This window comes from Mauremys reevesii, linkage group 2, assembly GCF_016161935.1.
Source record: "Mauremys reevesii isolate NIE-2019 linkage group 2, ASM1616193v1, whole genome shotgun sequence".
Lineage (NCBI taxonomy): Eukaryota > Metazoa > Chordata > Testudines > Geoemydidae > Mauremys > Mauremys reevesii.
In genome coordinates, this window is record NC_052624.1 from 29,356,042 (window position 1) to 29,369,291 (window position 13,250).

Consider the following 13,250-nt stretch of genomic DNA (forward strand, 5'->3'; position numbering starts at 1 on the left):
CAACCCATTACAGTGAGTAACTTCTTCTTCAAGTAATGTCCCTATGGGTGTTCTACTGTAGGGGTACGTCTTTACTACCCGCCGTATCGGCAGGTAGCAATCGATTTCTCGGGGATCGATATATCGCGTCTCATCTAGACGCGATATATCGATCCCCAAATGTGCTCATGTCAACTCCGTAACTCCACCAACGCGAACGGCGGTAGCGAAGTCGACATGGGGAGCCGCGGACATCGATCCCGCGCCGTGAGGATGGTAAGTAATTCGATATAAGATACTTCGACTTCAGCTACGTTATTCACGTAGCTGAAGTTGCGTATCTTATATCGATTTTCCCCCATAGTGTAGACCTGCTCTAGGTGACACCTGAGCAGTATCTCTGCTGGAGGGCTGGGGCTTCGGAGTCAGGTCTGTTACAGATGACAGTACTGGGGAGCCAAAGATGGCATTAGAGGTGGAGCCCCCAGTAATCGCATAGTGTTTTGCGAAGGTTTGGACTGACACCATGTCACCGCTCTACAAATTCTGAGATAGGGACATTCTTGAAGAAAGCAATGGATGAGGAGGTTGACATCCATGACTCTTCCAAAAGATCCTAGACTATGTACTGACTCTAAAAAAAAATGGGGACTATCTCTCAGGTCACTCAGGGTTCCCCTACCAGCTATAGCAGCCTTCCACCAGCAAGTAGAAAAGTACTTAGTGCTATCACACCCAACCACAAAACAATTCCTTAGGCATATAGTAAAACTTTTGCCACAACCTCAACATCCCACCCCTACATGGGATCTAAACCTGGCATTGAAAGGACTGACTAGACCTTCCTTCGAATCCATGCTTACCTGTTCACTTACATACTTGTCAGTTAAAATAGCCTTCCTGGTAGCAATCACCTTGGCTAGGAGAATAGGAGAAATAGCAGCTCTGATGGCACATCCCCCTTATATAGTATTCTTTTGGGACAAGGTTACACTCAGGCCACACCCAACATTCATCCCTAAGGTAACCTTCCCTGAAGGTCGAGGGCCAAAAATCAGTCTTCCTCTTCCAATGCTGGAATAATCATTGCTAGAGTGACCATCTTGAATTTTTGAGCTTTGACAAACTTGTTGAGCACTCTGATGTCTAGTATAGGTCTCCAACATCCCTTCCTCTTGGGTATTAGGAAATAGCAAGAATAAAAACCTTTGCCTCATAGATGTTGAAGTACTGGTTCTATGGCTCCTAATTAAGGAAGTGATCTATTTCTTGTCACAGTAAACTCTTGTGAGAAGGGTCACTGAAGAGGGATGGCGAAAGGTGTTGTGGAGGGATGGAGGTAAAGTGGATGGAATACCCATTGCAAATAATTTCCAAGACCCCTTGGTCTAATGTTATGCATTCCCAGCTGCTGTGGAACGTGGCAAGATGAAAACTAAATGGGTAGAATAAGTTGGTCAACTGTAGCAGTTGAGGGGAGTGGTCTGTCAACACCTTAGCCAACACTTCAAAATTGGTGTTTGGAGGTGGATGATTGTGATGTGGAATACTGTGGGCCTCATGGTTTCCTCCTGGGGAACCTAGATTTCTTTCTCTCGGGTTCATAAAAGCATTGTCAGGTACTGAGAGGTACATGATTTATGTTGGGGCTGTGGACTAAATCTTCTCTTTTGTGAAGGCGTGTAGATCCCTAATGAGCGGAGAGTGGCCCTGGAATCTTGAAGCATATGGAGAGAAGCATCCGTCTTCTCCGCAGAGAGCTTAGCTCCTTCAAAGGGAAGGTCTTTGACAGACAACTGCACCTCTTTAGGGAAGACCAAAAGGTGTAACTACAACACACATCTCATAACCACCGCCATGGAGATGGACCAGGTTACTGTGTCAGCTGCATTGAGGGCAGACTGTAGCAATATTTTGGCTACTGGCTGCTCTTCCTGGATGATAGTTCAGAACTGGTTGTGCTGTGACTCTGGGAGCTGATCAATAAAATTGTTAAATTTCAAATAGTTGACATAGTCATATTTCACCAGTAAGGCTTGATAATTAGTGATTTGAAACTGTAGTATGACTGAGGAATAAGCTTTCCTCTGGAAGAGATCCAAGCACTTCCAATCCCTATCATAGAGGGTGGACCGCATTTGGTGCTGATGGCCCCGGGAGTTTATCATGATGCAGTTCAGGGGAGGGTAGGACAAAAGAAATTCCATCTCCCTAGCCAGAATGTAATATTTTTTATTGTTTATAAACTAGGCATCACCGATCCTGGGGTCTGCCATATGGTTTTGCAGGGTCCAGGATAGACTCATTAATAAGGAGAGCTGTTTTAGAGGATGAGGAAGACAGTAAGATGTCAAGGAGTTTGTGATGAGTGTCCCTGACTTCCTCAAAGGGTATCTGCAATGTATCTGCAACCCTCTTTGCCAGTCCTGGAAAATCTGGAAATCATCAGCTAAGGACAGTGGCAGGGGTATGACAACTTCATCTGGGGAGGAGGAGGAGATGTTGGTCCTTGGGGTCATCTCTTCCTCAAGTCCACCCTCCTGTTACTCAACAATCTCCTCTGGAGGTTCCAAGGTTCTAGATGCCATAGCCAAGGAAGAACATCTCGGAAGCTCACGGGTGAGGCTGGAAGCCCAAGAAGCATGGGGGCAATATGCAGCCCAGGCAGGGGCAGCTCTAGGAATTTGGCCGCCCCAAGCAGTCATGCCTGCGGGAGGTGCACCGGAGCTGCAGGACCAGCGGACCTCCCGCAGGCATGACTGGCAGCATCTTCTTCTTTGTCCGTCAGTACTGTTGACCCGGTGCCTGTGCCTATGAGATCCTTAGGCGTGACAATGGTACCTGCTGCTCCAGATCTTTGTGAGTACTGGGCTGGGATTGTCTCGATGCCGACAGTATTGACAATACTGAGTGTGCTCAAAATCTTTTGCGGCTAACCCTCAGTCCCTGGATGTTGAGGACTGCGGGGAAGACTCGCACCTGCTAGGTGACTCCCAGTGTGGGTCCAGGGAGGGTTTGAGGCCTGCCTCCATGTAGATGATCTTGTCTCAACTCCTTGTCCTTTCAAGACCTGGGTCTAAGTTGTTGCCAGAGACCATGCTTCTGGGGATGTGGTCTTCCCCATGGCAGCATATGCAACAAGAGTGCTTGTCTGCCACAGCAATGACCTCTTTGCAGGAGAGGCACCTGTTGAAGCCCAGTAAACTGGGCATACCCTGTTGGGGGAACGGTTCCCTGACAGAAGTCTTGTTTGTCTGTTTGTTAAGAGAAAATAAAGAGAAAAAACTACAACGAAAACTGAGGAGAATAACTAACTACTAGAAATGGTAAAGAAGCTAACGATCTAATGGCTCCATCTCTAGCCAGGGGCAGTTGAGAAGGAACTGAGGGGGGTTAATCCTGCACACTGGTTAGCCTGATGGCAGGGCACAAGGAAAGATAGCACTTATGTTGTCTTAATGAACACTGCTACCAAAGTTCTCTAATCAGCAGCACAGGCACACAAGGATACTTATAGTGGATCACCCCTAGGGACATTACTGAAGTCCCTTCCAACCCTGAGATTCTATGATTACTCAAAGAAGAAATATGGTTATATATCCAAATAGTTACATAAAGGAGGGGTAAAAATGATCTGGTTTAGTTGCCTAAATTTTGGGTGCATCAGGCTCCTGAAACAGCATCAGCTGATCCATGGCTCCACTGACTTACTTCTATCTCTGTTTTTTAGTTTTAAGATGTGAGTATGTTATGCTAATACTCCTCAAAGCAATTACTTTGTTTATCATGTTTTTCAGTTTAGTTATAACAAGCATATTAATTTGGCTTTTATGTAAAGTCCTCATCAAGGGTATACAGTTCTAGTCCAAATTACTTGAATCCCATTACCAAAGTAAAACTTCTCGTAGCCAACCTCTGAAGAACCTGTGATAATCAATAAACTTTATAACTGTGATAAATCTGCAGTTTCATTATTTGACCAGGCTACACTCCACATCCTGCATGAGAGTTCTAATGAATGAATAAATGAAAACCTTAAAACTGAACTCAATAGATTGAAATGTGTGTAAAATAAAAATCATAGAAGTAAAACAATACATATTCATCCACTTTTTGTGGCTGCCCATTCACTTTTCCATTGTTCTAAATTATCTGTTTAGAACAGACAAGTATGAAGACTGTGTTCCTGTGTTAAACAGCTCCTACCAAACTGTAAGCTGTATATAAATAATAAAAACGCAGTAAATTGAGAAGGATTTGTATGACATTAATTCTACAGCTGGTCTAAAATATTCTGATGGAACAGTTTTGCAGGAACATCATTTTTGTCAAAATTTGATGAGTAATTATCGAAATTGAAATGTTAATATAAAAGTCAAAATAAAAACTGAAACGAAAACTTTCAGCCTTACTGAAATAAAACATTTTGATGATGTCAAAATGAGATTTCAATATATTTCTATTTTGTGAAAAATTCTGATATTTTGACTTTTTGTCCCAATTCAGGATGAAATAAAATCTTGAAGTCCTAAAATTTCCTATGGGACAGAAAGAAACAGTTATTAACTTTTTTCTGTAACTGTTGTTTTTTGGGATATGTGGCACATGTCCATTCCACTGTAGGTGTGTGCACATCTTGTACACAACTCTTGGAGATTTTTTCCTTAGCAGAACCTGCCCGGGTATCATGAGCACCGTCTGCTGCCTCGCACCACTGCACACAGGTATAAAGAGCAGAGCCACTCTAACTCCCCTCAGTTCCTTCCTATCACAATGTCTTCAATAAGAGAGGGAAAGGAGGGAGTGTCATGTAATGGACATGCACAACACATCTTGAAGAACAACAGTTACAGAAAAAGGTTGGTAACCGTTTCTTCTTCTTCAAGTGATTGCATATGTCTATTCCACTATAGGTGAGTAACAGGCAGTTTGAACTAACATGGGCTCGAAGTCTACTTGAACAGAGACTCTAGGACCACCTGCCCAAATCTGACATTGTCTCTACAGTGATGAGAGGTGGCACAGTGAGAGGTAATCATATCAATCGATTACTAGGTTGGCTGCCTTGCAAATGTCCTGAATGGGCACATGAGCCAGAAAGGCTGTGGAAGCTGCCTGTGATCTGGTCAAATGAGCCAGCACGCTTACTTGGGGAGTATGATTCCAGCCAATCTGTAGCATAAACAAATACTGCTGGAAATCCAAGAAGAGTTCCTTTGAGTACCCTTATTCTGTCCAAAACCCCAACAAACTATTGTGATGAAGACCTAAATGGCCTAGTCTGATCCAGGTAAAAAGCTAAATCTTTCTAACATCTAGCACAAAGCTTTTCTTCACTTTTACTCAAATGAGGCTTTGGAAAGAAAGTCAGTACATAATCTGCTTGGTTAATGTGAACACTGGAAACCACCTTAGTTGGGAACTTTGGGTGTGGTCAAAGGTAAACCTTGTCTCTAAAGAAGATTATTTAAGAAGCTTCTGATACTAAGGCTTGAAATTCCCCTACTCTCCTGACTGAGGTAACAGCAACCAAAAAAGCCATAGAAAGGTGTAACATGTTGCCACTGGATCAAAGGAGGAAAACCCATCAGTTTTACTAGAACTAAATTTAATTTCCATGGGAAAAGCTGGTTGGGTACCTGTGGATATCATAGAATATCAGGGTTGGAAGGGTTGTTTGATTTTAAGTAGCCTCAGTGAAGCATTTGGTGAGCTTCTTGAGAAAAGACTATTCTCAATAAGTGCCCAATCAAGAAACACTTAAGCTGACAATGGACTTTGATAGATGCCAATCCACATCTGAGCTTTCCTGGCAACAGGCTAACATGTGAACCATGGCATCAGCCTGTAAAGAACTGAGTCATGCATGGACATGTGACTTGCCCATGTGACTCCAAAACTCCATCTTGTAGCTGTGATGCTGCATAGGAAAACACAAGGGGTTTCCACACACAAGAGAGAGACTATATAAAGCCCTGGGAAATCCCTCCATTTTGTCTTCAGCTGGCTCAAGAGATAGCCTATCCACCCGCAAAGGATGTCTGAAAGAAACTGGAACAAAGGACAGTAACTACAGGGGTGTGAGTGATTGCTGGACCCAGACTAGAAGGAGGCTAGTCTGTCAAAGAAACTTATTGGAACATCTCTGAGGGTAAGATTTACCTGCATTTAGTTTCTTACTGTATTAGCTGTTGACTTGCGTGTTTTATTTTATTTTGTTTGGTAATTTACTTTGTTCTGTCTGTTATTACTTGGAACCACTTAAATCCTACTTTTTATATTTAATAAAATCACTTTTTACTTATTAATTAACCCAGAGTAAGTATTAATTCCTGGGGGAGCAAATAGCTGTGCATCTCTTTCTATCAATGTTATAGAGGACAAACAATTTATGAGTTTAGCCTGTATAAGCTTTTACAGAGTAAAACAGATTTATTTGGGGTTTGGATCCCATTGGGAACTGGATATCTGGGTGCTGTAGACAGGAGCATTTCTTAAACTGTTTTCAGTTAAGCCTCCAGCTAATGGGGGATGTGGTTCAGACTTGGATCTGAGTTTGCAGCAGGCAAGCATGTCTGGCTCAAACAAGACAAGGTACTGATGTCCCAAGCTGGCAGGGAAAACTGGCTCTGAGGTAGTCCCAGCACATCAGGTGGCAGTCCCAAAGAGGTTTCTGTGATCCAACCTGTCACAGTCCTGATAAACTTTACAATCCTCATGAGCAGGAGAAGCAGCCTCTTATCGCTGCCTCATCATAAAATGAAGAAGAGGAGACTAAGGGTTGTTGAGATGGAATCCCATCCAACTCCTCCACGCGAATCCAGAGCATGAAGTTCCCTGTGCATGGTACCAGTCTCGGGGTGGGCAGATGTTGATCCTGTTGTAGATGCTTCTAATGCCTAGCTCAGGGGTAGGCAACCTATGGCACGGGTGCCGAAGGCGGCACACGAGCTGATTTTCAGTGGCACTCCCACTGCCTGGGTCCTGGCCACTGATCAGGGGGGTCTGTATTTTAATTTAATTTTAAATGAAGCTTCTTAAACATTTTTAAAACCTTATTTACTTTACATACAATAGTTTAGTTATATATTATAGACTTAGAGAAAGAGACCTTCTAAAAATGTTAAAATGTATTACTGGCACGCGAAACCTTAAATCAGAGTGAATAAATGAAGACTCGGCACACCACTTCTGAAAGGTTGCCAACCCCTGACCTAGCTGATGTAGTAGGGTGGGAAGGGAGCAGAGATGCTCTAGACTGTGGAGGGTAGCCCCAAGGGTTCCAAAAGGGCCACAGATATGGAGATGGGCCCCAGTTATGTCAGGCCATTGATCCTTAGAATGCTGAGGAATGCCATGGTGGACAGGCACCACACTGGCGCTGCTGAACATATCCGGCCCGAGACATGTAAGAGCTGACTTCAGAGTCTGATGAAGAGTCCACTTTCTCAGACCAAGGGGGAGCTGATCCGTTGGTACCGGGGAGGTTCTCAGCCTGGAGCTGGAGATACCAGCAAGATCATTTCTGGCTTCCCTCTAGATAGTGCACCTCTCAAGAGGATTCTAACTGTAGCAGCCTCCAGCACCAAACAGTTTGTCAGGTCTGGAGCCGGAACTATTGAATCATGTACACCAGACCCTAGTAACCAGGCAGGAGTCCTGAATAGCTGGGGAAATTGGTACCAATAGGTTCAACAATTCCCAAGCTGCCTCATAAGCCTCTGGCATAGACAGCACCAGAGAAGGCTCCTAGTTCTGCGGTACCAAAATCTGTGTCAGTATTTCAGGAATTGGTTTTAAAAGACCTCCATGTCCTTGTCTCTATTCAGTGTGATCACTGAAGATTATGAAGACCCCAGTATCAAGTCTTTAGAGGACTTACATTGCCTCTTCTACAGTACTAATGATAAAGATCTGCCCTTCAACTCAGTCAGTTCAATGGGAGCACTCCTATTCACTCTGAGGTCTGGTCTACACTACGGGGCGGGGTCGAACTAAGGTACGCGACTTCAGCTACGCGAATAGCGTAGCTGAAGTCGAACTACCTTAGTTCGACTGATTTACCCGTCAAGATGCGGCGGGGTCGAACTCTGTGGCTCCAAGGTCGACTCCGCCACCGCCGTTCGCGGTGGTGGAGTTCCGGAGTCGACCGGAGCGCATAGGGAGTTCGAACTATCGCGTCTTGATTAGACGCGATAGTTCGAACTCCAAGAAGTCGAACTCACCGCGTCGACCCGCGCGGTAAGTATGGACCTACCCTGAGTATTCACTCTGAGCAGAAAAGGCTGTGATGGTAGGCGAGGCACAGACTCCATGAGCCGATACTTGAGTCTGGCTCCCCTATCTTTCTTTGAGCAGGGTTTGAACCCCCTAAAAATGTGACATTTGTCATTGTAGTGAGGTGATATGGCCTCCCTCTGAGCCAGAAAGGAAGGAACTACTCTCTGTGCCTAGGTGGGTGGAGTCAGGCTGGGTTCACTCCACCCACCAAAAGTTGAGAGGTGGGAGAGAAAATACAAAAGGCAGAGCTTCCAGCTCAATTGGAGCCCAGCCAGGGAAAGAGGCAGAGGTACCTTGTTTGCAGCAGGCCTCTGACTGCTGCCAAGCTCAAGCAGTGCCCTGACCCCAGAGGAGACCGAGTCCGCAGGGGAGCTGCTGGGACTGCTGTTGGCAATATACCCCAGTGAGACAGAGGACACCCACAGAGCCAAGGTATCAAACAATGGGGTGGTAGGAAGTGGCCCAGGGAGACTATACTGTAGTCTGGTTGCGTGGTTGCCTGAATCCAGGTCAGTGTGTTGCAGCTGGATCCCCGCTGACCCAGTGGCAGAACACTCCAACACTGTTAGGGCCCTGGGCAGGGACCCGGTGGAGTAGCGGGGACCAGAGCCCATAGTGTGCTTGTTAGCTCTGCCCTGCCTGAGGGTCAGAGCCCATAGACTATTTAGTGCTTTGACCTGCCAAGAGGGTCGGGCCACTAACACCCGGCCTGCTAATTCCCCTGATGTTAGGCAGTGACCACAATGACAAAGTGAGGTGATGTGGCCTCCCTCCAACCCAGAGGAAGAGAGATGCCTGCCCCTGCACTACACTCACTCACATGCACCTTCCCTAGACACTTAAGACAGCTGGCATGAGTGACAGGACTTGAAGCCCAGAGAACGAGGTATGAAGACGGTACCAGTACTAAACAGGAACCAGTGAATCCATGCTAATAAATACTTCTATATTTAAACTATGTACAAAAACTCTAAATTAGCCTAAAACTAACACAAAAAGAACAACTGGTGGTAGGAAGGAAGGGCAGATCCACCCTTTATACCTGCATGCAGTGGCACAAGGTAGCAGAGGGCACTCACACCACCCTGATTGGTACTGCTCAGGGGAAAATCTCTGACAATTGTGCAAGAGGCATGCACACACCTACAGTGGAATGGACTTGTACAATCACTCGAAGAATTCTTTTTTTCAGCCATCTCTAATTAATTCTTCATATGAACTAGGGAAAACACCATGGATCCAATCCATTCTTTTTGGAATTGCTGAAGATTACCACCATACATAAAATAGCCCTGATAAAATTCCTCATCCTGTATCTGAAAAAGGTGCAAGATAATTTAGTTTGAAAGATTAAATTTCTATGGTTCCTGAAAGCAAAAGCAACATTTGACAGACTAGGCAATGAAATCAGGAACAATGTGAAAAATTTCAGATGTTATCAACTATTGATACTACTCAACATAATTGTAGCAAGTAATTGCTTATGAATACTGTAGGGCTTTCAATTTAAATAGGTTTTATTTCTTGGCCTCAGATTATCATTTTATGAGTCAATACAGTGCCCTCTATCTCTATACACAGATGCCATGTACATAAATATATTTATCTGTTAGAAAAACTTCTTACCTTTGTAATTTATTTGTTTGTCTTTCAAATACTTTCATTATGTCTAGTATGCGAGTGCTCATTGTTTCAATTGTTTCTGTAGAAAAAAAATAAACTTGTCAAACGTTTATTTGCTATACAACTGTAAGCAGAGTCAGGATGAGCTCTACCCTGACATCTGGTGGTGAATTGTGGCAAGTTTTGGAAAAGAGCTTCAGGGGCTGAGCTTGTTTGCATAAGAACACCCACACCGCCTAGCATGAGCCCACAGCTGCCCAAATGGTCACTTTGGCTGCTGTGGGATACCCAGTTTCTCTGTTATCGGGGCAGGAAGAATAAAGTGTTGTTATCCTGATTATGTGAATCAAGGCCAGTGGAACTGTTTTATGACAGAGGGACTCACCATCAACTAAGTAGCACTCGCTAGAAAAGGGACTGGGTTCCAAAACCTAGTGAATTAAGAAAGCCTAAGGACAGGTATTTGTACCTGATTGTATTGGTCCCTTTTGAGGGTCTGAAACACCAATTGCACTGCCTTCTCTCTCCACTGTAGAATAGCAAAGCTAATTTTGATTCTATTAAGAGTCTAGTTACAGGTTGCTGTGCTGAATTCACTTTGGGCCAATGGTGCACCAGCACTGTGGCTCCCCTAGTATAAGCTGAAATTACTAAGAGCTGAGATCACTTAGTGCTGTGTTAACTAGTTGGGGAGCCTGAAGATATATATTGCTAAGCAGCTGCCAGAGCGGAGCAGTTTGTGGGACGGTTGGAGTGGCCCACAGGACGGTGAGTGGAGTGGAGTGGAGCTGAGCAGTTTGCGGAATGGTTGAAGCGGCCCACAGGACAGTGAGTGGAGTGAAGCAGGGCAGAGCGGAGCAGTTCATGTCATGGCTGGAGCAGCTCACGGGATGGCAGGTGGAGTGGAGTGGCCCGTGATGAAGGCTGCAGCAAAACCCCATGGGGAGGCGGGGCAGTTGGCCTCAGACCACATAAGGTGCCCCTTAACACTCCATGAGCCCCTTCCCTCTACCCCATTTCCACCCAGGCTGGGGAGTAAAACTCTGCAGATAAGCTTTTGAACTCTGGGGCTGCACTGACCAGGAACAGAGACTTTTGGGGTGTGGGACTTTGGGGTGATCTTTTGGGTTGTTGGACTTAAGACCCCGAGGGGAAAAGGATACTGCCAAACTTACTTGGGAGTGGGTCTTTTGCTCATGGTTTGTGTTATGAATCCTGTTTGTGGTGTTTCCCCAACATAATGCTGCATTGTTAACGTTCTTTATTAAAAGGATTTTGCTACACTCAGACTCTGTGCTTGCGAGAGGGGTAGTATTGCCTCTTAGAGGCGCCCGGGGGGTGGTATGTAATTGTCACAGGTCACTGGGTGGGGGCTCGAGCCGGTTTTTTATTGTGTTATTGAAACAGAACCCCTAGATACTGAACCCAGCCCCTACTGCTGCCAACTCAGAGGGGCAGAAGGGTTACACAAGAACTTTTAAAGGAAGCTATCAACATTGAAGAAAATTCGGCTTCATTTTTCTTCCTTAAATGTATTTGCTACGTCTATTACCTTTCCTTAAAAAGCCTCATAATCATTACTAGTGGCCCTACATTAATAAAACTTTGCATCTGATGGGAAAAAATCATTTTTGGTATAAAGATCAGATTTCATTTCAAAGGGGCTAGTGTACAGAAGTGTGGATATGTCAAAGAGATGCCTCCTAGTGGTCAAGAGGACAGGAGAGTTGCTACCCTTCCTCAACCTGGGAGGTTCTCTCTTGAGTCTGAATGAAAACAGCAATCAGGATATGACAACCAAACCCACTTCTGCCTTTCAGGTCCACCTTTTTCTCCCCAAAAATCTCTGGGATCATCATAATTTAAAGAGTGGTTCCCAGATCAAATAAAGCAGAGACCAAGCCCGTCTCTGCAAAGCTTCCATCCAAAAAAAGTGAAAAGTATTCCTTTTAACAGACTGACAACAAAAAAACACTCAAACACAAACACTTTTCCCTTCAAGTGTGTCTTTAAATCTGTTTAAGGTTAGAACAGCAAACAAAGTCCCACCAGAAAACAAAAAATAGCTTTAGAAGGTTTGCTGGCAGGGGTATAACAAGCCTTCCCATAATCCAGGCACACAAGACTGCTTCCACACTCCAAGCAGCCTACCAGCAGATTTACACCACCTCAAGTAAGCTACAGTCAGACTAACCAGATTCAGCCATTTCCCAGTACTATCAACCCTTTCTTTCTCAGATAAAAATCCCAAAGATGTGATCCTTGGCCACTTCCTGGTCCCCCTGGATCTCAATAGGGTGATACAACTCATTACAGGGTAAAAAAAAATCTAAAATATTTTGACTGACATTTTATATTTTAGCAGTCTTAACAACTTACGTGGTGTCAAGTCATCTTCAAGAGCATGTGTCATGCTCACTACATCCTCAGTTGCATGTTTCATTACAAGATCTGGAACAGAATCATAGAATATCAGGGTTGGAAGGGACCTCAGGGGGTCATCTAGTCCAACCTGCTGCTCAAAGCAGGACCAATCCCCAATTTTTGCTACAGATCCCTAAACGGCCCCTTCAAGGATTGGACTCACAACCCTAGGTTTAGGAGGCCAATGCTCAAACCACTGAGCTATCCCTCCCCCCTAATAGAGTAACGTTTACATTATTGTAGTGCTGGTCAGTAAAAAAAAAGCCATTTTATGCAATATTAACACTTGGATACCCTTTCTTAGAAATATTTTTAAATAATCTAACTTATATCACCAATTCACAAGTGAAAGCAAAATTGTGGTAATGTTATTTGCAAAAGGGTGGTGGGGTTCTTCTATTTACGCACCTTATTAGCAAGAGTTAGAATCCTGCATCAATCTGCTGAGTAAATTCTGGCTTTTACTTGTTGTGGGAGGAGCAACTCATTAACTCCATCAAAATATAGGTGAGGTAGGACTCACCTTCTTGTCAGAAGGAATTAAGGTTTGCGGCAGAGAAGTCTCTTATTAGAGGTCTCTGCATGCAATAACTAATCTTGGATAGAAATTTAAGTTGAGATTCATGCTATGTTGTTGGTGTTTCAACTACCAGTGAAGCCAAATCTCAGGAAAGGGTAAGCTTGAATACACTGACTTTGTATATTCTCTCTTTCCCCAAAAATCACATTTCCCTAGATGGACAATATTCAGTCCTAAGTCATTGACAGGTTTAAGGTATAAACTTGTGAACCATTAAAGCTAGAAAAAGCCAGAAAGTCCTCCTTTTGGGAAGTAAAAGAGGTATTCTTCCAGTCCTGGAAGTATATGATTTTAAAGTATATCACAGTGCTGTGATTTATAGAAAAACTATATTATGTCATGTTCCTCTCTCTCTCTGAGGCCA

The 13,250-nt window shown here is 44.2% G+C and overlaps 1 protein-coding gene across 22 annotated transcripts in view; it reads right to left on the reverse strand.

The window, feature by feature from the left end:
* CCDC7 (coiled-coil domain containing 7) overlaps window positions 1–13,250 on the reverse strand; it is a 334,724-nt gene that overhangs the window by 267,711 nt on the left and 53,763 nt on the right. For all 22 annotated transcript variants that reach the window (XM_039527959.1, XM_039527957.1, XM_039527971.1 and 19 more), the window contains 2 exons: window positions 12,262–12,333; window positions 9,886–9,961 (listed from right to left, as the gene is read on the reverse strand). In XM_039527959.1, the coding sequence (XP_039383893.1) occupies window positions 9,886–9,961; window positions 12,262–12,333 (148 nt within the window). The remainder of the gene's footprint in view (window positions 1–9,885; window positions 9,962–12,261; window positions 12,334–13,250) is intronic.